General features: G+C 40.7%; 1 protein-coding gene across 1 annotated transcript; it reads right to left on the bottom strand.

The window, feature by feature from the left end:
* Positions 1 to 1441: 1441 nt before the first annotated feature.
* Positions 1442 to 25321, bottom strand: LOC135201648 ((3R)-3-hydroxyacyl-CoA dehydrogenase-like). The gene is made up of 4 exons (XM_064230749.1): positions 25238 to 25321; positions 22598 to 22789; positions 22310 to 22437; positions 1442 to 3208 (listed from the first exon to the last, which is right to left on the bottom strand). The coding sequence occupies exons 2-4, from the start codon at positions 22726 to 22728 to the stop codon at positions 3117 to 3119; spliced, it is 351 nt and encodes a 116-aa protein (XP_064086819.1). The 5' UTR covers positions 22729 to 22789; positions 25238 to 25321; the 3' UTR covers positions 1442 to 3116.
* Between the last annotated feature and the right edge of the window lie 1334 nt (positions 25322 to 26655).

Genomic DNA, 26655 nt, shown 5'->3' with positions numbered 1-26655 from the left:
GGGGCTCGGTGGACACACCTGACTGCCGTTATTGTGACGTCATGCACCTAGCCATTTAATCCTGTACCCCAGTTTAAGCTGCGCATGACAAGACCTTTATTATTCTCTAGACCTTGGTTCAACTAGAACGTCTCACTCGGCTCAATTAAGACCTTTTTTCTTCCTTTTTTCTGTATTGCATTTGATTGTTTTCATATTTCATCATTACGTTCAATTTATTGTGAATTGGTACTGCTTTTATGTACGTACATATTTCAGTAAAGATTTTACTGCTTCTTCTTCTCTCCTCAACAATACCACAACGCACGATAACTTAAAATCATTCATTCATTATTCCTAAAAAAATATAAACGCTACCTCCCTCTCTCTACCTCAAGTTAGCTGTGTATCACCGCAATGACAAATGATTTTGTTAATCATTTGTGCTAGATTTTACTGTGAAAAGCTTTGTTCTTTCATTTACTATTTTGTCAATATTGTTCAACTAGACCATCTCACTCGGCACACTAGACACTGGCTCAATTAACTTTTTTTTTTGTGTGTGTGTATTGCATTTGATTGTTTTCAAACTTTATCATTACGTTAAATTTATTGAGAAATTCCCTTTTTATGTGAATTGTTATTGCTTTTACATACATACAGTAATATTTTAACTTTTTCTCTCCTCAACCACGCTCCCTCGTTCAGTCTCAAGTCAACTGGGCGTGACGTCACCACGGTTACGTACGATTTTATACATCTTTTATGATAAATGTTATAGTGAAAGCTAAATTTTATATTAAATGGTTTATACTTTAATGTATTTTGTCGAATATTATCATCATTAAACTATATACTATTGTAAATGAAAGAATAAATTAATACAGTTTAACTTGTAAGGCCCAGTAGGCCGTCGAATACAAGTATAAACTATATAATCAGTCAGTTCGAAGTACGAGAATTTATTCGACAAATGATACTAAATTTTCTGGAAAATTTTGTTTGAAAAACGGAAAGTTCGACATATGAAATGTTCGACAAACGAGGTACCACTGTATTTAGTTGTGTCTCACCTTTGCCTTCAATTTACCCCTCTTTTGAGGGTTATTTGCCTTTGGCACCTTTTTGGGTTTATAGTCTATTGTCTCTTTCCATAAGGGTTTCAACTGAAGATTTAAAATAGAAAGAACAAGAAATAAACCCCCCAAAAATTTACACTTCAGTGGAACTAACTGAACATATTCTCATGAGACTTTAGTTTTAAACCAGTGGGGAAACTGAGGAAATGGTTGTTCCTCATTCATCTGGATTTACAGGTGCTTTCTTTCTTGAATTTAGAATCAGTTCACCTTTCAAATTCCAAAATATCAACATTACTGAAAACAATGGTACATAACTTTTCATTACATCAAAAGGATTGGCTTTTTAAATTAAACAAAATGTTTATAGTATATATATTTATTATTCAGTCAGTCGTATAAACAGTGTTGGACAACAAATACTCTTATTAGCTGCTGTTAAAAATAGTTGAAGTGTAACTTGAAACCCATACAACATAGCATGGTTAACATCTTTTGGAGGGTAAAGATTCTGGAACTGCTATCTGACAAACTTAAGCTATGCAGATAGTAATTCAGAATCTTTAAGATATCAGGTTTTAACATCATCAAACTTCTTGAGAAATAAAATTCTAGAATGCCCATGCATTGCATAACCTCCACAAAACATTGTGAAACTTTTTTTTTCATATAGCATGCATTGTACAAACCTGTCGCTTAACAACTGTCTTCAGTTGAATCAACTCCTATTCCAGTCACACTCACTGTCTGCATACCCAGGCTATGAAATCTCTCAATGAGCAGAAAATGGTCACAGTGTTGTCTGACCAGTCTGCAAGTTGTTTGGTTTCAGGAAGAAGGAAAATGATGGGTGTGAAACAAACTGGCCTGCAGCTACAAGAAGACCAATTGATGGCAAGTCAAAAGGATTATGAGCCAAACCCCAAAGCTCAAAGCAGAAAAATTATTAGGTTAACCTTCAGGAAGCAAAATTGATGATATAAAAGGAACAAAATTTTCTTTTGAAGAGCTATAGACAGCTCTAATTTTGTGACCCCTAATCTTTTAGCTGGATACTACAAGCTCAGGAGTGTTATCCAAAGCTTTCCAGATTACAAGTTTTAATTTTGGCTGCTCTTGTTAGTGCAGTATCAGTACCCCTCGATACTGCAATAACAACTGCATGTACTCCCCAACACAAAGTCCAGTCATATGTATAATAAACATATTGTATCTCTTTTGTACTAATAGTATTAAGCTGCTTTACATGGCATTTGTTACTTTCAAATGCTTAACTTTCTATTTATTTAGTGAGAGGGTGGGGGGGGGGCAACATGCCTAAATTGCCACCATTGCATTGATTAATACCCATATGATTTCACGCCAAATATATTCAACTTCTTTGCCTCTTGTTTCTGCCACCACTAGCAGTTGTTTTTGCTGTATTTGGAACCAATGGGGAAATAATTCCATAATATTCAAGATGTGCATAATACTTGAAGTAAGTTAATATTCCTTGTACATCAAAGCATAAATTATACGCTATAAACTATAGAGTATAATGCAGTAAGTACACATGACAATTAATGACATTAAAACTTCTATGAGAATTAATGACATTAAAACTTCTACGTATGAGAATTATTGACAATAAAACTCACAAGTGGTGTATGTAATTGGTAGGAATTCAGTTTGGTAGTTTGAATGAACCTCCCATGCTCTAATAGGGATTTCAGAACTCGATTTTTAACCTGGTGGGGCCTTAACCTGGTTGGGCCATGGATGTGTGCAATTAATCAGATGATGTCTACACAGCTGGTATTAAAATCACAACATCATTATTTATAGAAATAGTTTTTGCAGTTTACATTGGCTTAATTCCTAAAATGCTAATGTAAACATTTTCCACATAAAACTAGTCTTACTCTGGTTCAATATACATAAAACTAGTCTCACTCGTGTTTGATATATGTTAAAAAGTATAGATCGTTCAATATAAGTGTCTAGAATAATCCAGAATATAAACTCATATAAAAATAGATAAAAATTAATTTGTACATTAATGGTTACCACTTTGATTCACATGTTGAAGCCTCCTGTCACTTCAATGCAGGAACTTGTTATGTAGCTACTTTTGTCTGACAGCAAGAAGGCTACCACTTCCGCTATTTCTGAGGAAACAGAAAATTGCATTGACAAAATGACTGAAAATCTTACTTTCACAATATAATTTAACCAAAATACTGTATACATTGGTTAGACTTTCACATAGTGGACTAATGGACTGAGTCGTAGATGGTTTAGTAGGAAAAAAAAATGCAGTACTTGTTTGACAGCCTTGCAGGAAAGGAGCAGGAACATTGGAAATAAAGTACAAAATACAGGCAGTTCCCGGGTTACAATGTGTTCAGCTTATGACTTTCCGAGATTACGATGCTTTTCAAATATATTCATCAAAAATTATTTCCCAGTTTACATCACAATCTGGGGTTACAATGCCAATCCGACAAGAAGAAATATGGCAGAATGATAAAAATTACGATTTTTTTATGAAAAACTCAATAAATATGCAGGTTACATCGTTTTCAAGACACCCAAAGGATTAAAAGTAAGATTTGATTAAAAGTAAGGTTTTCTAAGTTTTTTTTTTAATTTTTTTTTTTTTACGATTTTCAATGATGTCTCAGCTTACAATGCAGTATAGGATTGGAAAGACAATTTTCAGCTTACGATGCGGCGTAGGAACAGAACCAGTTGTAAACTGGCGACTGCCTGTAGAAATTAACAAGGCTTGGAGAGAGAAACTAACTCAAAGCAGGTAAGTTTTATTCTGGGTTTCAATAGGCAGTCCCCAATTATTGGTGATTTGGTTTTACGGCACTTGTCTAGTGATGAAAATCAGCAAATTTCTATTTTGGCTGATTCCAGTTCATCAGCGCCAATAAAAAAAATTATTTCATACATTCAACTTACCGTATATTTCGGCGTATAAATCGGCCGGAAGATAAGTCGACCCCCCAATTCTGAGTAAATTTTTATGATTTTAACTAATATCGGGTATATTAGTCGACCTATAAAATGTGAGGCCAACCGTCCGCTCAAAATAAGCAGCAGGGTAAAACGTATCATATAAAATAACCTGAATGTTATTACGGTACATATGTTGCTCTGCTTACCATAAGAAATACAGGTAATATACTCGGTTAATTAACAAATCTGTGTAATATATAAAACATGAATACCGGCATATATGATTAGAAATGACGAAACGAAAGATACGTTACTCGAGTGTAATGTAAACAAACAAAGCGCTAACTAACGCTGCATAAGAGCCTACGTATATATGCGTGAACAAACTGCCACTCAAGTTAATGTTTAGATTGGGTTGTTAAAACGACGTGCCGGTATTCTATAATTGTGTTGGAATATTCCTTGACCATTGGTTCTTCTATGGCATAAACAGGCTCATTTGAGGGAAAACGAACCAGATTCAAACTGGGATCCTTATGATGAAACCGTGAATGATAATTTGTTTGATGAATTGTTTAATTCAAGTGACGATGACTCAAGTCATTTTGAAGGATTTTAAATACATATTTACTATTAAATCCATTTTTTTTATTTTACTTAAAGTGATAAATAAAGATTTCATACCATAAATGTTTTTGAACAATACCCCGGTAAATACAAAACTGTCAGAGTGAACGCATCCTTCCCAATTACTGTACTACAAATGGCTATGCAATGTTTACACTTGCTGTGCGATTGGGGTTTCTTCAAGTTACTTTGATTTTTTTCATTTAATTTAAGGTAATGGGTGTTCTAATGTATTATTATTGTCGTATTACAGTTTGAAATGTTTTTAATACTGGTATTTACATACAAAGTTACCTCAACAAGGCTGTCATTATTATTAGCCAACTGTAAAGCCTGGATTCCTGCCAATATAATAAAGATTCACTTTTTGTTACCGTTAGATAAGTCGACCCCCTAATTTTGGCATGAGTTTTTGGGGCTAAAGGGTCGACTTATACGCCAAAATATACGGTACCTGTCAGATATATACTTAGCTATCGACACCGTCGTCCCCGACAGAAATTCAAATTTCGCGGCACTCGCTACAGGTAGGTCAGGTGATCTACCGCCCTGCTCTGGGTGGCAGGACTAGGAACCATTCCCGTTTTCTAATCAGATTCTCTCTGTCGCCGGTGGTATCAACATTGTTGTTACTACCTCCTGACTGGAATTCTTTTTTCAACGCTTTTGATCATCTTTCGACTGATTTTTGGTGACTTACTTGGATCGTTGTTTGGCATTCGCTATCGTGGAATTGTTTTTGGACTTGGCTTTGGATTTTTCTTGAATATGTCTGACTCTAGTGTTAGTTTCAGAGTGTGTGTGAATGAGGGCTGTAAGGTGAGGATTCCGAAGGCTTTGGTAGATCCTCACACTGCATGCTGTGGATGTAGAATAGTTGAGTGTTCGATTGAGAATACATGTAACGAGTGCGAAAGACTGAGCGCTCAGGAATGGAAGAATCTAACTTCTTACTTGAAGAAGTTAGAGAAAGATAGAGAGAGGAAGGCGGTTTATAAAAGCCGCAGGGAATCTAGATCTAGTTCTGTAGCTTCTTCTTTTAATTATTCTCATTCTGTATCAGCCTGATCACAGGTTGCTAACCCCTCTGATTCTGCTTCGGAAATTGCGGAACTCAGAGCTTCCCTTAAAAAAATGCAGGAAAAAATGGCAGCATTGGAAGGTAAGCAAAGTGAATGTGAATTTTCAAGTGATATAAGTGTCCCCAGTGTGGTGGAGGGGGCGTCTGGTCGTCTCTGCGACGCTCCCAGGTCTAGACCGCTTCCAAGCTCCCTGGCCCAGAGGAGAAGGAAAGTAGAAAGCCTTACGGAGGTCGTGGAGAATCCCCAACGATCAGGCGTCCCTTCGGCAGAATCTGTTACGTCTCAGACCGCCAGGGACCGCTATAGGAAAAGCGTCCTATGAGAGTGCTTTTCGTCTTCTAGTTCGCCTTCTCCGAGAAGAGGATGGAAGGAGTCGAAGCTTTCCCGTCCGCTGAAGAGGAATTGGAAAGAACCTGAATTCAATTCTAGCCCCGAGCGCTTCTCTGAAGAAGATGCGCCTTCGGTAATAAAGAAGGCTAGGAAGGAGTTAGATCCTTGGACGGTAAGAGAACCTCGAGCGCCTTCCAGATCTCCCTCTCCTGCTTCGAATGAGGAGGAGTCCTCTACCAGGAAAATTTTGTTAAATATGCAGGAGCAATTAGCGTCTTTGGTAGGAGTACTTTCCAAGGAGCCTACTCGTAAGAAGGACGATAGGCTTCCTGTAAAAAGATCCAGATACCGATCTCCTGTCAGGCGCAACGAGCCTTCCAGGGGAGTTGTCGCACAGGCGGGCATCTCTGGGGGGAGCGGAGCGTTAGACAGGCGAGAAGTGGAAAAGGAAGTCACTCCTGTCAAGTGCCTGGCGCCAAGTAGGCGCAAAGAGCCTGATTATTCATTAGATCGTTCAAGACCTAGAACGCCAACCAAGCGCCGAGATCCAACTAGAGGAGATGAAGCGCCTGATAGGAGCGAAGCGCCTGATAGGAGCGAAGCGCCTGCTAAGCGCAATGCCCCTACCAAGCGAAATGCACCTACCAGGATCCAGGAGTACTCGGAGCATGATGCACCTGCCAAGATCCAGGAGTATTCGGAACGCGATGCTCCTGCCAAGCGCGATGCGCCTGACAAGCGCCAGGAGTATTCCGAGCTCGATACTCCTCCCAGGCGCCAGGAGTATTCGGAACACGATGCGCTTACCAGGCGCCAGGAGTATTCGGAACGTGATGCGCCTGCCAGGCGCCAGGAGTATTCCGAGCACGATACTCCTCCCAGGCACCAGGAGTATTCTGAGCAAGATACTCCTGCTAAGCGCCAGGCACATTCTCTACAAGAAGAACCTGACAACCGCCAGGAGTCCTCCAGGCTCCAAACTAAAACTGTTCATGACTCTCCTAAGGATAGGCGTAGAGAGAGAATAACTCTTAGTCCCTCTCCTGTTAGAAGTGCTTCTTCTTCGGAGAGGAAGAAATCAAGGGAGGAGACAGACGAAAGAAGGGAGCCTTCTCCTTCCGAGCCTCTTAACTTAGAGGACATTTTGGAAGACGAGATTACTAATAAAGAAGGGCTTTCAAATTATAAAGTTCTTTCTTCTCTCCTTTTAGAAGAGTATGGAGATTCGTTGACTCCAGCTGCTCCTCCTTCTCCACGCTCGCTCTTTTCGAGCACGAAGGCACACAAGTCTTCATACTTCCTGAAAATGAAGCCGGCCATATCCATGAAGAGGGCCCTACAATCGCTTGACTCCTGGATCAAGACAAAAAAGGAGTTAGGAAGGACAGTATTTTGTATGCCTCCTGCCAAACTAACGGGAAGAAGAGGCATATGGTATGAAACGGGAGAGAATATGGGATTGTCTCTGCCCATTCAGCCGAATCAGACTTCTCGAGTCTTGTAGACTCCTCGAGGAGACACGCCTTGAACTCGGCCAGAGCAACATTGGGTCTTTCGGAGATGGACCACCTCCTCAAGGGACTTTTCCACACCTTAGAAGTATTTAACTTCTTGGATTGGTCCCTTGGGGTTCTGGCTAAGAAGTCCCAGGAAAAGGAACATCTAAACCCCGAAGCCTTGCATAGTATCCTGACATGTATCGATAAGGCTGTTCAAGATGGATCGGCTTAAGGCTGCTCCCTCTTTGGCGTGGGAATGCTAAAGAAGAGGGCGGTTTACAGTGCTTTCCTCACTAAGGCTGTCTCTCCTTCGCAGAGGTCCGCTTTGTTGTTCGCGCCTCTCTCAGAAAATTTATTCCCTTCTCAGTTGGTGAGAGACATTGCTCATTCACTAACTGAGAAGGCCACTCAAGATCTCCTTAGGCAGTCTTCTAGGAAGAATAGACCTGTGGCCAGTGAGGAAAAGAAAGGGGCTTGTCCAGCTCAGCAGCAGCCCTTTCGAGGAGGCCCTCCGGCTAGATCGATCTCCAGAAGGAAGACAACAGAAAAAAGGGGAAGATCTTCCTTCCGTCCCTTTAAGAAGGAAAAATGAAGAAACGATTCTCCAAACACCTGTAGGAGCCAGGTTGCAATTCTTTGCGGGAGCCTGGGCAAACATAGGAGCTGACTCTTGGTCGATGTCGATCATCAAAAAGGGTTATTATATCCCATTCAAGGGATATAATAACACCGAGGGAACTGTCCGCCAGATACAGGGACCCTGTACTGATGGATACTCTTCGTCTAATGGTAGAGCAGATGTGGGACAAAAGAGCAATAGAGCTGGTACTGGATCACAGCTCCCGGGGATTTACAATCGCTTGTTTCTTGTAGCGAAAGCTTCGGGGGGTTGGAGACCAGTACTGGACGTAAGTGCGCTGAACAGATTCGTAGAAAAACAAAAGTTCAGCATGGAAACGTCTGCTTCAGTCCTTGCAGCACTACGTCAAGGAGATTGGATGGCGTCCCTAGACCTTCAAGACGCATATTTCCACATCCCGATTCATCATTCGTCGAGGAAGTACCTTCGTTTCATGTTCGAGAAAAGGATCTATCAGTTCAGGGCCCTGTGTTTCGGCCTGTCCACGGCTCCCCAAGTCTTCACAGACTTGATGAAAAATGTGTCAAGACACCTTCATTTGAAGGGGATAAACGTCTCCCTATACCTGGACGACTGGCTCATCAGGGCCAGGTCTCAAAAGCAGTGTTTGGAGGATTTTTCAACGACTTTGGAACTGACTAAATCATTAGGATTGATCGTAAACCTCGAGAAATCTCAGATGGTCCCCAGCCAGAACATGGTTTATCTGGGGATTCAGATGGATTCTCGGGGTTTTCGAGTATTTCCTTCTCAAGAGAGAATAAAGAAAGGTTGCACCACAGTATCCAGCTTCTTAGGGAAGGAGCGCAGTTCAGCGAGGGAATGGTTGAGCCTTCTGGGGACCCTTTCCTCGCTCGAACAGTTCTTTCCTCTAGGAAGACTGCATCTCCGTCCGCTTCAGTTCTTCCTAAGGAGGAGTTGGAATTGGAAGACAGGACAGCTCTCGGACACTTTTCCAATCTCAACAGAAGTAAAAGATCAATTAAATTGGTGGTTAACCCCCTTAGAAGAGAACAAAGGAATATCCCTGGAAGTACGGAACCCAAACCTGACATTGTTTTCAGATGCGTCGGAGACAGGTTGGGGTGCAACCTTAGGATCCAAAGAAGTGTCAGGCACCTGGTCGGAAGAACAGGTGTCATGGCACATAAATTGCAAGGAGCTCTTAGCAATTCACCTTGCGCTAAAGAGCTTCGAACACATAGTCAGAGACAGAGTGGTGCAGATAAACTCCGACAATACCACCGCTCTGGCTTATGTGAAAAAACAAGGAGGAACTCACTCTCTCGCTCTATACGAACTGGCAAGAGATCTGCTGATTTGGGCGATTCAAAAGAATGTAGTTCTCCTAACAAGATTTGTCCAAGGGGAGAGGAACGTGAGAGCGGACAGACTGAGCAGGAGGTTCCAGGTCTTTCCTACAGAATGGACCCTTCACTCGGAAGTCTGTCAGAGCCTTTGGTATCTTTGGGGGAAGCCTCAAATAGATCTGTTCGCCACGTTCCTCTCCAGAAGGATAGACACATTTTGCGCTCTGGTAGAAGATCCCAGGGCTTATGCAATAGACGCCTTTCTCCTGGACTGGTCAGGGCTAGACGTGTACGCTTTTCCCCAATTCAAGATCCTGGGGGAAGTAGTCAGAAAGTTCGTGGCCTCGAAGGGAACAAAAATGACTCTGATAGCCCCATATTGGCCATCCCGAATTTGGTTCACAGAGGTAATGGAGTGGACGGTGGACTTCCCCAGATCTCTTCCAAACAGGATAGATCTGCTCAAACAACCCCACTTCGAGAGGTACCATCAAAACCTACCTGCTCTTGCTCTGACTGCCTTTCGACTATCGAAAGACTTGTCAGAGCGAGAGGGTTTTCTCGCAAGGCGGCAAGCGCAATTGCCAGAGCCCGCAGATCATCTACTTTGTGAGTGTACCAATCGAAGTGGGAGGTGTTCAGAAGTTGGTGTAGGTCGAAGAAGCTGTCCTCCTCCAATACCTCTGTGACCGAAATTGCGGATTTCCTTCTTTTCCTGAGGGAAAAGTCGCATCTCTCTCTACCGACTATTAAGGGGTACAGGAGCATGCTTTCGGCAGTATTCAGAAACAGAGGACTAGATTTGACAAATGATAAGGATTTACACGATCTCATTCGTTCCTTCGAAACATCAAAGTCAATAGAACCCAGAGTTCCAAGCTGGAACCTGGATGTGGTCCTGAAATTTCTGTCCTCCGAGAGGTTCGAACCACCGCACACGGCTTCCTTTCGAGATATCACAAGGAAGTGTCTGTTTCTACTGTCTCTCGCTACGGCAAAAAGAGTCAGCGGGTTGCACGCCCTTGAGTCACGAGTTGGTTTCAAGGGAGACTCTGCGATTTGTTCATTCCAGGCTCTCTTTCTTGCTAAGAATGAGAATCCCTCGAATCCCTGGCCCAGGAGCTTCGAGGTAAAAGGACTTACTAGTCTAGTAGGCAGAGGCAGAGAGATCCCTCTGCCCAGTTAGAGCACTTAAATTCTATCTGGACAGAAAGAAGCAGTTGGGGGGTTCGCAACACGGTCTATGGTGCTCAGTAAAGGACCCCAAAAGACTGATGTCTAAGAATGCCTTAGCCTTCTTTGTAAGAAGTGTCATTACCGAAGCTCATAAGAATTTGCACAGATGACTCTTTTAATCTATTAAGAGTGAGAGCTCATGAAGTAAGGGCAATCGCGACGTCTATTGCGTTCCAAAGAAATATGTCTCTTAAGAATATTTTGGATGCAACTTATTGGAGATGCAACTCAGTGTTTGCATCTCATTACTTAAAGGATGTGCGCGTATGAGAAATGTTATTCTCAAGGTCCGTTTGTGTCAGCACAGACGGTTCTGGGTACTGGAGCGAGCACCGATCCTTAAATTAGTGTACGTAACCCTCTTGTCGGATGCGTTCTTAGATTTCCTGTGCATGGAGGTGTCAGACGTCTCACAGGCGGCCTTCACTTCTCTTCACTAGGAGATCGAGTGGCAACTGACTTTTAGAGGGGTACAAAAATTTTTTTTTTTTACTTTTGTGTGTGTGATTATCGAGTTTTTGGTTGTTTGCTAAGAGTCCGGGGATGGCTCTTGGCAATCTTAGAACTAACACGGGTGTTAGGATTGGGTGATAGGGATCGGTTGTGTGCTCCTTAAAGAAGGCGTGTTGTCATATAAGCGGATTAGCACCCATTGACAAATGCCAGTTAGGCTCTGCCGAGTAAGTGGATGAGACCCCATCGACAGACCCACAAGAACTCTTGGCCGCAGATCACTATCTCGCTAAGGCTCTTGAGGTGAAGCAGACTCCTAGGCAGTAGCCACGAAGTCTTCCACCTAATAAGGTAGGAACCAAGGTTTATAAATACCTATAACATATGTTGTTTACCTGTCTAGTCAGTAGTTAGCTGTCTCTTGCCCTCCACCAAAGGGTGTCAATCAGCTAAGTATATATCTGACAGGTAAGTTGAATGTATGAAAATGATATTGTTATGATACAATAAAGTTTCATACATACTTACCTGGCAGATATATACGATTGAGGACCCACCCAGCCTCCCCGCAGGAGACAGGTGGAAGAGAGAATCTGATTAGAAAACGGGAATGGGTCCTAGTCCTGCCACCCAGAGCAGGGCGGTAGATCACCTGACCTACCTGTAGCGAGTGCCGTGAAATTTGAATTTCTGTCGGGGACGACGGAGTCGATAGCTAAGTATATATCTGCCAGGTAAGTATGTATGAAACTTTATTGCATAATAACAATATCATATTAAAACATACATATATGCATGGGAATGTTTAATAACGTCGCATACAAAATCTCTACTTTTTTTTTAATTAGTTAAGAAAAAATTATGTTGCATTACTTAATAAACGCCCCTCGTATATAAGGAATCTTATACTGTACCAATAGAAGGGTAATGGAAGAGGCCCTAATGCACAGGGTCTTGGTTAGGTTGATTTGCAGAAGAATCCTGAGGCGAGTACGACTGCACTGACCAAGGAGAGAGCTTACTTCGAAACTTCAACAAATTCAAGAGGACAGTCACAACCATTAATACCCAAGTGGTCCACCCACCCTTTAGGAGATCACTGAGGATTCATTAATGCTGTTAAAAATTCTGCACCTGACCAGCAATGTAACTATGATAGGACCACCATTGAATTCCCTCTTTTAAACTATCAGCTACTACTAATTCTGTTCTTATGAAATTTTAGGCTTTTACTGTTTAAGTTGTAGTTATTTTTCATATTTTCATTTTACAGCTGAAAAGTACAGTAGTACCTCAGGATACGAAATTAATCCGTTTTGAAGTGGCCTTCGTAACCTGATTTTTTCGTATCTTGAACCACATTTTACATGCAAATTGCCTAATTTGTTCCAAGCTCTACAAAAACACCCCAGTAAATTATTTCCAGGCTTACAACACATGTTCTAGGGTTATGACGCCGATCCGACGGAGGAAATATGACTCCAAAAAGGCAAAATACTGTACATACTTGAGTAATATTCAACTGCATATAATGTTCAACCCCATTTTTACTGCATATATTTGGACTTTAGCATATGTCCCTTAGCAATAAGCCTAGCCTATGTTAGCAGTTGCTACTGTAGCCTAGTCTATGATTCTGACATCTAAACCTAAGAAGCTAAAAGCTTAGAATATGCCAATAAAATGTAAAAATAATCAGTATGTACTCATTTCAAATAATTATTAATGAATCATTAACTATAATACACAAAAAAAAAAAAAAAAAAAAAAAAAAAAAAAAAACCTTCCAACCTTTTGTTTACATTCAGCACTTACGAGTACCGAACGATCGTCAAGCAACCACTTTTCCTAGCACACAGTAAGCCATAAATTTTCATTATCTCTCTTCAACTAATGAAACTACCAAACAGTATAATAACCATTCATTTCTATTCTTTATTCTATCTTTACCTAATGTTTTTTTTATTAAATGTACTGCATGATTAAGTTTTTTCAATTTACACCATCCTTTTACCAATAGAATACATAGAGCACATGGGGTAGATGCTGACCAATAGGAGAGCAGGATCTTACTGTGGTGACTAGCATCAGGAACCAATGGGAGAGTGAGAGGATGGTGGCGAGTTTACTCAGTTGGCGGCGCGCGAGTTTTAAAATTGTTCTCGGTGGTCCGGGCGAATCTCGGGACTTTACAGCAACAACCTTTCGTAACTTGAACTATTTTCGTATGTAGAGCCAAAAAAATCTTTGTATTTGCTTTTGTATCTCAAGTTTTTCGTAAGTTGACCCTTTCGTATGTCGAGGTACCACTGTATAGTAATCATAAATTTTCATTATCTCTCTTTAACTACTGAAACTACCAAACAGTATAATAACCACTCAATTCTATTCTTTATTCTATCTTTACCTAATGGAGATAACAAGTTACTGACAGCTATAATGAAACATATATTAAAACAGAAGAAGAATAATACCAGAAAATATTTGTTGGCTTCGATGATAGCAGTCTGATTTATTTTATATTTTATTATATCTAATTCACAATTTTTTTATATTAAATGTAATTCATGTACTCATTTCAAATAATTATTAAGCAACCATTAACTATGGAGAAAAAAAAAAAAAAAAAAAAAAAAAAAAAAAAAAAAAAAAAAAAAACTTCCGTTTTGTTTACGTTCAACACTACGAGTAGCGAATGATCGCCAAGCAACCACTTTTACCAAGCACACAGTATAGTACGTAATCATAAATTTTCATTATCTCTCTTCAACTACTGAAACTACCAAACAGTATAATAACCATTTATTTCTATTCTTTATTCTATCTTTACCTAATGGAGATACCGAGTTACCGACAGCTATAATGAAACATATAATGACATTAAAACAGAAGAAGAATTCTAGAAAATACCTTGCTAGCTTCGATGATGGCAGTCTTTGATTAATTTTATATTTTATGATATTTAATTCACAAATGTTTTTTTTATTAAATGTATTGCATGAATAAGTTTTTCAATTTACAGCATCCTTTTACCAATAGAATACGTAGAGCACGATGGGGTAGATGGTGACCAATAGGAGAGCAGGATCTTACAGCGGTGACTAGCATCAGGAACCAATGGGAGAGCGGGAGGATGGTAGCGAGTCTACTCAGTTGGCGGCGCGCGAGTTTCAAAATTGTTCTCGGTGGTCCGGGTGAATCTCAGGACTTTACAGTAACACTCTTTCGTAACCTGAATTATTTTCGTATGCAGAGTAAAAAAATCTTCGTTTTTGCTTTCGTAACTTGAATTTTTTGTAAGTTGGGACTTTCGTATGTCGAGGTTCCACTGTACAGTGGAACCTCGACATACAAAACTCCCTACTTACGAAAAATCCAAGTTACGAAAGCAAAGACAAAGATTTTTTTGCTTCTGTATATGAAAATAATTCAGGTTGCAAAAGGGTAAAGTCCGAGATTTGCCTGGACCACCGAGAACAATTTTAAAACTTGCGCGCCGCCAACTGAGTAGACTTGCCACCATCCTCCCGCTTTCCCATTGGTTCCTGATGCTAGTTACCGCCGTAAGATCCTGCTCTCCTATTGGTCAGCATCTGTCCCATCATGCCTCTATGTAAAGGCGTTCCTTTACTATTTTTTGTGGCAGCGTTATCATAAACACTGGAATTTGTTTGTTCACATATACTTCGTTTGTTAACGTAAATTCGTGTAGGTGATTTCGCTTTCGTTGTACTGTAAGTTATTTTATCGTGTTGTGTGTATGAACTTAATTACTTACATTATTAGCCATGGGTCCCAAGAATGTTGCCAAAGTTCACGGAAAGAAGAGGATGCTTTCTATGGAGAATGAAGATAGAGATAATCAAGAAGTGTTAATGTTTTCTGCCATTTGTTAATGTGTTTCATAAAGTTTAGTGTTAATGTTTTCTGCCATTTTTTAATGTGTTTCATAAAGTTAAGTGTTCATGTTTTCTGCCATTTGTCCTCCTCCTCTGTCGCCACTTTCAGAGATCGCCTCTCTCGAAAGGTAAGGTTCCACATTTTACTACATAAGTACGTACAGTATTTCTTGTACCATGTACACTAATACACTTTATTTACAGGTAGTACATACTACAATATAGGTTATGTTAGGTATTGAATAGTCCAAATTGTTGTATGTCATTGTTTATTGGTCAATATAGCTTTATTATAAAATTTTCTGTGGTGTTTTTGTAGGGCTTGGAACGAATTAAGCAATTAACATGTAAAACGTAGTTCGAGATATGAAAAAATCAGGATACGAAGGCCGCTTCGGAATGGATTAATTTCATATCCTGAGGCACTACTGTATTTTAAATATGATATTGTTATGATACAATAAAGTTTGTTCATACTTACCTGGCAGATATATATATAGCTGTATTTTCTGAAGTCCGACAGAATTTTAAAAACTTCCGACACACGCAGTGGTCGGCCAGGTGGTTAGTACCCATTCCCGCCACTGGGAGGCGGGTATCAGGAACCATTCCCATTTTCTATTCATAATTTTTATTTCCACTGTCCCCTGAGGGGAGGTGGGTGGGTACTTGATTATATATATCTGCCAGGTAAGTATGAACAAACTTTATTGTATCATAACAATATCATTTTGTTCATGAAACTTACCTGTCAGATATATATATATAGCTGAATCCACCTTTGGAGGTGGGAAGGGACAGAATAGAAGGATTTGGAAAAAAAAAACAAAATGCATGCAGATGATTTACATCTTGGTTCACCTGTTAGCATAGCTGGCTTCGTGGTTACTGCCACGTAAGTCTGCTTGTGCTACTAGAGTTGCCAGCGAGGTAGAGACCTATATAGCTGGTGCACTCCAGATGATCTGTCAACAGGGGCGAGACCACGACGTGACTAGACCATATTGACCATACCATGAGGGCTAAGAAGTAAAATAAATAATATATATATATATATATATATATATATCACCACCTGACCACCAATAGTCCAAAGTTAAGGTGTTTTAACTAAGGCTTAAGAGTTAAGAAGTCGCCGTTGTCGGCGACTCAACAACTAAATTAAGAGCTCTCCTAACATTTTCTACAGGATAGATGAGTGGTACTTCTTGCCCCCAAGATTGTGTCTGCAGACACGTATGGGCCCTGGCGAGCAGCAGATCTCATATGCCATCTTCTCAATCTCGCAGGGAGTGTGAGTGTGTGAAGTGAACACAGAGTTGCTTCGCTAAAACATGGTACTCAGGATGTTGCTGAGTGCCATGCTCTGTTGAAATATGCTTCCGAGGCCGCGCCCTCACCTCGTGAGCATTCAGATAAAAAAGATTTCAAATCTTTGTGCAAACACAATGAAGGAGCATTTTTGAAAGAACTCCTTAACACTAAAGCCAGGGTGTTGCTTCGATATGGGGCAAGTCTGGTCTTTTTCGGACACTGCAGATTGCCCAAGAATGACTTCGACTTTCTTGGGTTTTATGTAGATAAAACTTGAGAGACCCGACAGGGCACAGGACTCTCTCTGGCTCCTGCCCACAAATAACTTGTGCCATCCTTGCTTCCAAGCTCCTGGCCCAAGGACAAAACAGGTTTCCATTCTTAGGCCACAACGGAAGGCTTAGAGAGCACACCGCCTTGTGTTCTCTAAAGCCAAACAAAAATTGTGACGATGGCTTAAAATTTCACTAACCCTCTTTGTCGTATCTAGGGTGGTTAGAAGAAGGCCTTCTGATCACCTGCAAGAAGTTAACAGGTAGGAGAGGTTCGAATGCTTTGACATCAAGAACTTCAGACTACGTCTAAGTTCCATATTGAAAGCTTCGATCTGGACATGCACAGTCAGTCCGTCTGTACTAAAGTCAGGTGACCGACCAGTTGACCAGTCAGACGAATCAAGGACAGCAAGGCTGTACCCTGAAGACCATAAGGCACTATTCTTCGCTGAAGGATGAGTGTCTGGACTGCCTGGGCGATTCAATCTAAGCAAACCTTGGGGGTGTATAAACAACGCAACCCAACGTCGTCAGCGAATCAACTCCTGACTTCGAGCTTCTGGTGCCAGGAGAAAGGAGCGAGGAGCAAAAAGGCGATTCAGTCCCGAAGGAAGAATGCCTGACAGTCCAACCTGGTCTCATGTTACACGATCATCGGGGGTGTGTATAAACGCAACCGACTTCGTCAACAAGAAACTCAGGGCTACTATATGTCGCCTGATCTCGCACGAGTGCCTGACCTCCGAGAAAACAGGTGAAACAAAAAGTAGATGGTGAGCGAGTTTCGAGATTCCACAGAACTCAAAGATCGTGAAGGGCTTTGTTGTTTGACAGACGCAAATCTCTGAGCCCAAAGGCCGTCAACAACATATTTGCATATTCTTTAATAGTTGTGACTGCCAGCTTATCCCATTCTTCAGACGGAAATGGAAGACGGTAATCTTTATTCCTGTCAACATCTCGATAGTCTGAACGTAGTTCAGACTCAGAGCGGAGAGGTTATAGGTACCTTCGAGTTAGAGTAGACCGACTCTCTCGGAAAAAGGTCCTTGGAAAGTGATCTAGGAAGTATGTGACCTCTGTGAATCCAGGATCCTGAAGGCCAACATGGGGCGATCAGCGTCATTGTCGCTCCCTGTGACGTCATAAATCCTCTTATTACATTTCCTAAGCGATTGAAAAAGGGGAAAAAAGAGACTAAACATCCATCCCCGTTCAATATCATAGGATGGCGTTTAATGGTACCGATCCCGGATCGAGAATAAGGGAGCAGAGAAGAAGAACCTCTTCGTCCTCGACATATCGGAAGAGAAGAAATGAAAGGGGCGTCCCTGAAGTCTACACAACGCTCAACTTACGTTCTAAAGAAAGATTCCACTCGGAGTGAATAGTTGCTGCCGTCGATCGAGACGGTTCCCGAAGCGGACTTTTGTAATCTGTAACAACCTGTAGAGGATCGTTACTTTACGCCATGTTGTTATAATAGGCTCTTTCTCGTAACGTCCGAGCAGGGACCTGAGAGAAGATACTTGTTTAAGAAATGAAGAGAACTGTGGAAAATCCAATTTGATGTGGACCACTGGTTCCAAAAACTCGTTTCCGGAGGACTGGAGGGATGACCGAATTGCATTTACTTTCTTTCAGACAATCTGAAACTCTATCCAGATGTCCGGCCCCTCTTTCTACATGTACGCACGAGAGATGTTACAGAATCAATTCCTAGACCTTGAATAATATTTCGTTTCCCGGTAGGAGAAAAATGTGTCTGAGTGCAGTCTATTCGGGGAAACAAACTTCTTCAGGAAGGAATGGTCCCCAGCAAGCTCATCCATTCCCTCACCCGAGTATGCTTACTTCCCTAATAAGGCGTGCGCTTTGCTAAGCAAGAGAAGCATATAAAAGTCCAATGTTGCGGTAGACTCGTAGTTCTATACCGGCGGTAACGAGCACCGAAGGATTAAGAGATAACTCTGTTTTGAACATAGTAAGGCAAAAACGAATGCAACATTTATTCATTCACGTAAGACATCCCCTCAATCTTAAGCCTAAAGTCGTGATTGTAGACAGAGATACAGTTAGTCATCATTCCGCAGAGAGACGTACCGCCAGCACCGAGATACGGTTTAGTCATCAATCCCGCAGGAGAGAGAAGACGTAACCTACAAGCGCATGCAGCGCACGATCTGTTAACTGGGCTCGGTGTGGACAGGCAGACACTAGCCAAGCCAAGCCAGCACTTACGAACGTCGTCTCTTACCTTTATGTTCTGGTTGCCAGCTACCCTAATCTACGAAGAAATAGGTTCCGTTATTTTTTGCACAAAAAGACTCTCAGCTGGTATATTTAAGCGAAACGAAAACGCTAAATATCTAGATGCGTTTGTGTCGTCAGAACCTACCATTACAACGGAAGATAATCGGAAAACTCCTGGAAGCTGCAGTGGAGTAACGATTAATGTCCTTAATAGACATAGACCTCTCCGGTTGCCATACGAAGAGGTAACTACAGCAAGCGTATATGACTTGACACCAACAGAAGTAAAATAACGCAAGGCAAATATGAAATTATATCACAATAAAGTTGTTCATACTTACCTGGCAGACATATATATAGCTGAATTCGTAAATACAGCTACATACATATCTGACAGGCACGTTTCATGAACAAAACTTAAGAGATCGAAGCAGTCAGCTCAAGCTTCTTATGTTATTGGACATAAGCGTTCACTGCCGTAGTCTACATTACAGTCTAGTTTTCTTGTACGATTCTGCGAAGTGACGATGAGCGCGCTTCCGAATCTTGTCAATAGAGCTTATTCGCTTACCAATATCAATTTAATGAGATGTTTGTCAACTGAGAATAACCCATTTACGGGACAAAGAGATATTTTTGTCAATGAGGGGATACCCACTTACTTGACCAAACGATCGTATATTGTCATGGGGGAAAGTCACTGAATTGGACAAACGTAATCCACGAAGTCGGCATTTATTTTTCCGATTCCCTGTCTCAAAATACGGGAAGGGCAAGAATCCTGGTAAGCGACTGGCTTACGGTGCAGGTAGAACAACGATGTTCCAATTCGCGGCGTAGTCCCGACTGAGAAACTACAAATCTATCATCTAAAAACCCTTTTCGATGGGCTAAAAAAGCTTCAAATTATCCTGGGAAGAGTAAGAAACTCTCCACCGCTTCCTCTACCGTATCACAACTATGCCTGCTAAGCTTAAATTTATTGGCAGTATGGCAAAGGAAGTCCTGTCTTGCGCTTTTCCTGAGAGCGTCCTTTTGATGAGTGCCTTTGCAGATCCTACTTGAACGTTGCCGAGAGTCCTGACGTGCAGGACATCGAGCCTTACATAACCCTACCTGCTTATCGGAAGTCCTTGCCTGCGTAGAGTGGCAACTTAAATTTATTGGCAGATGGGCCAAGGTTGCGGTAGAGCAAACAAGATCTCCTTGAGCTTTCCTTAACTCCATCCACCTATGCGAAAAGCAATATTAATTGACAGAAGACCTCTTGATTCACGAAACCCGATGTCTTGCTGTGTTCGAAGAAGCAGTTGTCCCTGTTACTTTTAAGCTGCTCCGAATCACTGCCTACTTCACATTCTTTGCAGTTGAGGTAAGAAGGTTATCACCGAAGGTAGAGGTAAAAATTCTTTAGGCCATATCTGAAACAAAGCTTGAAGTGTTCAACAGAAACGTTCAGCCAGGGCGACACACCTGCGTGCGCTGGTGCACGCTCGGCGTCCAACTGGCGCGCGCTCGGCGTCCCTGGCGCGCGCTCGGCGTCCACTGCGCGCGCATGGCCTCACCCGCGCGCGCCTGGATTCCATCCGAGCGTCCCGGGCGTCCGCTCTTCCAAAGCTTCTGCTACTATGACTTCTCTTACGTATTTCTCGTGGAAAGACTGGACACGCGTTCAGGCGACGTTCGCCTTCTTACTTCTCACTAAACGCATAACGAGAGAGAGAAGAGAGAGAGAGGACGTGAAGCGTCCTCATTCTATAAAGCTTCTATTTAGAGGGCGCGAGTCTTCCGAAAGCTCCAACCCTGCATGGGGAGGGACGCTTCGTATGGACGAGAAGCAATCCTTTCAGATTCGGCACGCGCACGCAGCTTTGGCAGTGCTGGGTTTTTCTCAGAAACTGCAGAAGGCACGCCAGATCGTGGGGTTTCCTTTTTAACCCTCCTTAGTCTTTCTGACAGGCTCCCTCCCCGGGTCCTGGGAGTCAAGCAGAGGTCCCCGGCCTAGAGGCGAAACGAGGCCGATCTGACGCCCCCGCCACTACACAAGGGTAATCACTGCACTTCTCCACTTTCACTTTTACTCTCTAAGCAAGCACTTTCGATTCTAAGTTACGAATCGAAAGAGTATCAGAGAGAAAGGGCAATTCCTCTACAGACACTGCTTAGGCCCGCAGGCAAACAACTGCAGGTTAGGAGTAACGATTACAGAAGTAGCACTTCACAGCAATGAAGGAAGCGAGCACCTCTCGTAGACATATTCATAGCCCCATCGTAGCCATACTACATGGTTAGGCAAAATAAAAGTCTACAGGAAGGTTAGCGGTTCACATACCCTGACTTTTGTTACTGTAATTGCGTACATACGAATCAACTCTTCCTTACTGAATTAGACATGTTTACTGGATTATTGCGTACATACAATCATTAAAAAAAATCTTCCTTTCCGGAATAGACAAAGTCTCACAACTCCTTACACGCCAAATCTCACAAGAGCAAGACCCATACCCTCGTGCATACCAAGTGCTGGATCTACCAATCTTTTCGGTAGCCCACACCCCTATCTTTGCAGACAACCCCGTCTGAACCTAGCCTAACTAGATTTTCAGGATAATTTATGCAAAAAATGAATCCATTTCAAATCAACTTTAAGATAGCGTATGCCTATCCACAAATCCCCAAATCCAATAAATAAATCAAAAGACATTAGGATACTTAGCGGCAATGAAGTTTCCCAAAATCCTGAAGACGGAGGTACTGAAAACAAGGTGTTTTTCAAGCACCGCGACAGAAATTAATGAGATAGAAAATGGGAATTGTTCCTGCTACCCGCCTCCCCAGCGGCGTGAATGGGTACTCACCACCTGGCCGACCACTGCGTGTGTCGGAGTTTTTAAAATTCTGTCGGACTCAGAAAATACAGCTGATATATCTGCTGAACGTAGTTTCATGAACAAAATGTAAAATGCCCAGTGCATCATTATTACAAAAACATATCCATACAAAAGATTGTGAATCTTTTAACCATAAACTTTAATTATATACAACTCAACTAAAGTGGTCTGGTTAAAATATGTATTGTTACTTGTGTACCTTCATTAAAAGCAACTGCCATCAATGTGGTGGAAGTTTTAGCATTTTTATCTACACTAGTCATTCCACTGGCTGCACTCCTGGTCTCAAAATTAGTCTAACCAAGGAGATACTGGAAAGACTTCCATTTGGAGAAAGCAAAACATTTGGATCTCTCAAGTTCCTGGCTGGGCAAATTTAATTTCAATTTTATTTCTATACATACTTAAATGTAAACGGCAAACAAGAAATATATTAACATCACTGGAATTTTTGCAATAAAAGTAACCAGCGCTGGAAAACATAAATACATACCTTCTGGCTCTCCTAGCCTTCTTAGAGTTGTGAACTGTAAAACCATATTTTTAACTTTATCAGGAACTGCAGCAATCATTGGGGTGTTAATGAATCCAAGAAGAACACAGTTTACTCTGATTCCCTGCCTGAAGACAAGAGCAGATGTTTAAAAAATAACTCAAGAACAAATAATTTCTGAAGTCAACATTTCAATATGTTTTATGCCTGAATGAGAAAACAGAATACAGAATAATATACACAACTTGATTAACAACTGCAACTTCTTTAAACTCTAGAGTACACTACCTTGCCAATTCTTTTGCAGAGGTTTTTGTTAAAGCCTGAAGAGCTGCTTTACTTGCTGAATAACTAGCTTGTCCCATATTTCCTGACTTTGCTACAATGCTTGAAACATTTACAATAGCTCCACCATTCATTTCTTTTTCAAGGAGTCAAGGAGAGTTGATGCCATTGCTTGAGTAAGCAAAAATGGCCCCTGAAAGTAATAAATATTTCACACACTGCTGTGATGTCAGACAGAAAACAGGGTTTCCTGCTGACAGTAAATGCTTGTAATAATGCAAATTTTTTATAAAAAATAAACGTTCCTAACTTTATAATAATTCAAAGAAATTAATCAAACCTAAGTTTAACAAGCGCAATTTTGCTTAAAATAGGGCTCCCTTAAGTTCATTTCAGATAATAAATCTGTTATCAACACTTATATATTGACATTACTGTAGGAAGTGGTTTGGTGAATCAGTGTTACCTTTCTGACAAAATTAAAGTCAAAGGCAAATACAGGCAGTCCCCAGGTTACGACGGGGTTCCGTTCTTGAGACGCGTTGTAAGCCAAAAATTGTCATAAGCCAGAAAATCATAAAAAATCCTAAGAAAACCTTACTTTTAATGCTTTGGGTGCATTCAAAACTATGTAAACCACATTCTTATTGCATTTTTCATAAAAAAACCTACAAATATTGATTATTTTGCATTTTTGGTGTCATATTTCTTGTACCAGATGAGCTTTGTAGGCGTTGTAACCCTGGAACATGCGTCGTAACCCTGGAAATAATGTCTGATGAATATAATTGAAAAGCGCCTTAACCTTGGAACGTCGGAAGCCGAAGCCTTTGTAACCCGGGGACTGCCAGAAGAAATGCAGCTTGGGGTCAACTGAAATGGACAATGAGCCTTTTCTAATGCCATTTTCATACAGTCAACGTTGTGGTAAAGGTGTTCATTGCTATGCGCCAAACCTCATCAAAACATGCTTAAGAAAATTCCGACTTGCACATCACACTGTAGATGGCACCCTCCTATCTAGTAGCTGTTCAACTTCTTTACTTTACCTCACTCCACTTTTCACTTCATTTAAACCCAAATTATCTGGAGAAGACCTATTAGTCTAGAAATGATTCACAATTTTGTTAAATTAATTTACAGCAATAACAACCAAATAATGTATGGTAAGTAGGTGACAATGGAAGGCCCATAGTATTTGAAGTTTAAGCATCTTGTATAGTAAACACTAAATAAATAAAATCTGTTGCTGAATAACCATTGGTTCCACGCAACGTACAAACACCATACAAACAAACTAAATAAATAAAAGAATAATAAATTCAGGCTTCTCTGCACTGTGGTACCTCATACAACTATGAAATACTGTACAATTAATTTAGGTGGTAGGCCTGAACCCAAATCTATTCGTTTGTCTAATACTGGTTCTCCACCTTTAGTAGCATCTTTTTATCACTTGCATCACCTTGAATAATCTCATATCCCTATTGACATTTCCTAATCCCTAACACTCCCATTTCAAACACCTCATTGCCAATAATCATCACCATTTATAGTTTTTTAGAACCTTGAATTTGCCGAGAGCACGAAACATGGTCCAAATATACGCAGCTGGCCATTTGGGGTGACAGGAATCTCTGGGAAAGCAGCTGTAACTAATGCTACTTGAGAGTTGCAATCCTCTTGGTAGTACATATTAGTGGTTTCATCAAAGTCCTTTAAAACTACTTGCTAATGGTTCCATCAAAGTCTTTTAACACTACTTCAGACCTGCTTTTTTTCAATTAACAGCTTTCCTTGCAATTAAATTTAATTCTACAACTTGGAAATCACTGAGCCTCTACCTACTCTACACATTAGTACTTACTCTCCTACCCAGTACTCCTGACCTAACTACAGAACTTATTTGAACTTATGTCCTGTCCAATTTTTTTTTATTTAATAAAGAATTCCCCACAGGGGTGATCAGTAGAAAAATCAACATTTCTATTGTGACACATTTTCCCTAACTTAAAATGACTAAAATCCTTCCAGCATCTTGCACACAAAAAGTAACAAACAAATGGGAAATTGTTTGATGCTTCTACAGTATGGAAAGCTATGGCTTGGGAACTTCAACAGTAATACATTGAAGCCAACAATAAAAAAAATCATGAAATATTAATCTACCACTATCAGTGCGCACTGACTGTGCAATGGGAAAGCAACAAAAATGAATGCTAAGTTTGAAGTCTGTTGGAAATTGTGGACTAACTCCCCTAGTGACCCTATGCGTTTCATTTACTGAACCAGGAAACAAAGCATATGTGACCTTCGTAGCAAAGTATGGGATCTTTTAGTTTGTCCTGTTTTACAATTTATAACCGTTTCAATAACTGCACTTAAATTTTCAAAGTCTATCAAACTTAAGGAGGATTGGCACGTTAAGCTTAAGCCAGTTTTTGTGCCAAAATAATTTCAAATTTAGTATATTAACTTGAATGGGATATATTTTCTAAAAGGTTGACTGTACAAATACTTCAAAACTTGGACTTAACTAACCTTACAGCATGAATGAAATATTACTCAAGTGATAAAAAACTTTATTAAGATTTAGTCAATCATACTAATTGGGAATTGAGAAAGATTAAATAACCACTTACCTGACATTGACATCTAAGCCGTCCATAAATGCTTGTTCCTCTAAGTTTAGGAGGAATTGTCTTTAGTAATTCCAACAGCATTAACGAAGGAGAACTTGGAGGGGGCCTTTCAACTCCCTCCATTGCTGTTTGAAACAGGATGAAACGGAGGATTTTGGTCCGAAACCTTCCATGTTCACCGCTAGATGATTGCTGGGATTTTAAATCCGAGATATTTAAAATTATAATTAACTAAAAACCATCAAGATGAACATTTTTTTATAAGACTTGACTTAAATTAACTGTCTGACCATCACAGCAACAACAACAAATATCACCACAATCAAGATAACAAAAACCATCAGAATTCATTATATATTGCATTGCAAAATAAAAAATTTCTTGAAAACTCTAAAAATATTGTCACGCCAATATTTTCATTATTGTTGATTAAGAAGTCCTTAAGCTCATTTCTATGCTACCATCAGTAGCCCTACTTAGGAGTACCATATGAATTGAGAGTTTCATAATATACATATGCAGATTAGTGTACATGCAATAAAGACGCTTCAAATTTTAAAAAGATGATTAAATACAGTGTTTGCAGTTTTTTGGGTTAAAAATTTTGTCTGTTTGAAGGGGTTAAATAAATCCCTTTTTCTTTCCCGAACAAGCCTTTCCAGTAGTCCTTGAGGCCTGTACGTATATTGTACTACCCATCTGAAAAACTGTTTTGCTAGGGAGTTATAATATTCTGCTCCTTTCTAATTCATGTTTATACAAATGCAACCTATTTAAGGCAGGAAAAAAATGATAATTGTTAACTATACAATAAGGTTTGTACATACTACCTGGCAGATATATACTTAGCTATAGTCTCCGCGTTCCCCGACAGAATTTCAAATCTCCCGCGGCACACCGCCAGGTGGTCAAGGTGGTCTACTTACCCGGCCCGCTGGGTGGCGGATGTACCGAACCACTCCCGTAAGCTTGTCAGATTTTTCTCTTCCACCTGCTCCTGAGGGGAGGCTGGGTGGGCCCATTACATCGTATATATCTGCCAGGTAAGTAGTACAAACTTTATTTGTATTTAAACAATATCATTTTTGTTACATGAACTTACCTGACGATATATACTTAGCTGATTGGCACCCTTGGTGGTGGGTAAGAGACAGCTCAAATTAATACAGTAAGACGGAAACAACTAATGTTTGGTAGGATATAAAAACCTTGGTTCTCACCTTTTTCAGGATGACGACTCATAGATACTAGCTCTGAGTCGGCATTGCCTGAGAGCTACAGCTAGTACGTGACCTGATGCTGAAGACTCTCGGATCTACCACTGGAGTATGTGATCCCCTATTGTTGTAGAATCCAAGTCGGATGGCTGTTATAGGAACCGTGTCCCGCTTAACCTAACAGATCCTTACCACTACCTCT

Source organism: Macrobrachium nipponense, chromosome 23 (genome assembly GCF_015104395.2).
Source record: "Macrobrachium nipponense isolate FS-2020 chromosome 23, ASM1510439v2, whole genome shotgun sequence".
Classification (NCBI taxonomy): Eukaryota; Metazoa; Arthropoda; class Malacostraca; order Decapoda; family Palaemonidae; genus Macrobrachium; species Macrobrachium nipponense.
This window is presented reverse-complemented; position numbering and strand designations above follow the sequence as displayed.

Coding starts and splice junctions, on each gene's coding strand:
- LOC135201648 (XM_064230749.1), bottom strand. CDS start 22,728: ATGAATGGTGGAGCTATTGTAAATGTTTCAAGCATTGTAGCAAAGTCA. Junction 22,438..22,597: donor TCTGCAAAAGAATTGGCAAG/GTAGTGTACTCT, acceptor TCTTGTCTTCAG/GCAGGGAATCAGAGTAAACT. Junction 3,209..22,309: donor AAGGCTAGGAGAGCCAGAAG/GTATGTATTTAT, acceptor CTGTTTCCTCAG/AAATAGCGGAAGTGGTAGCC.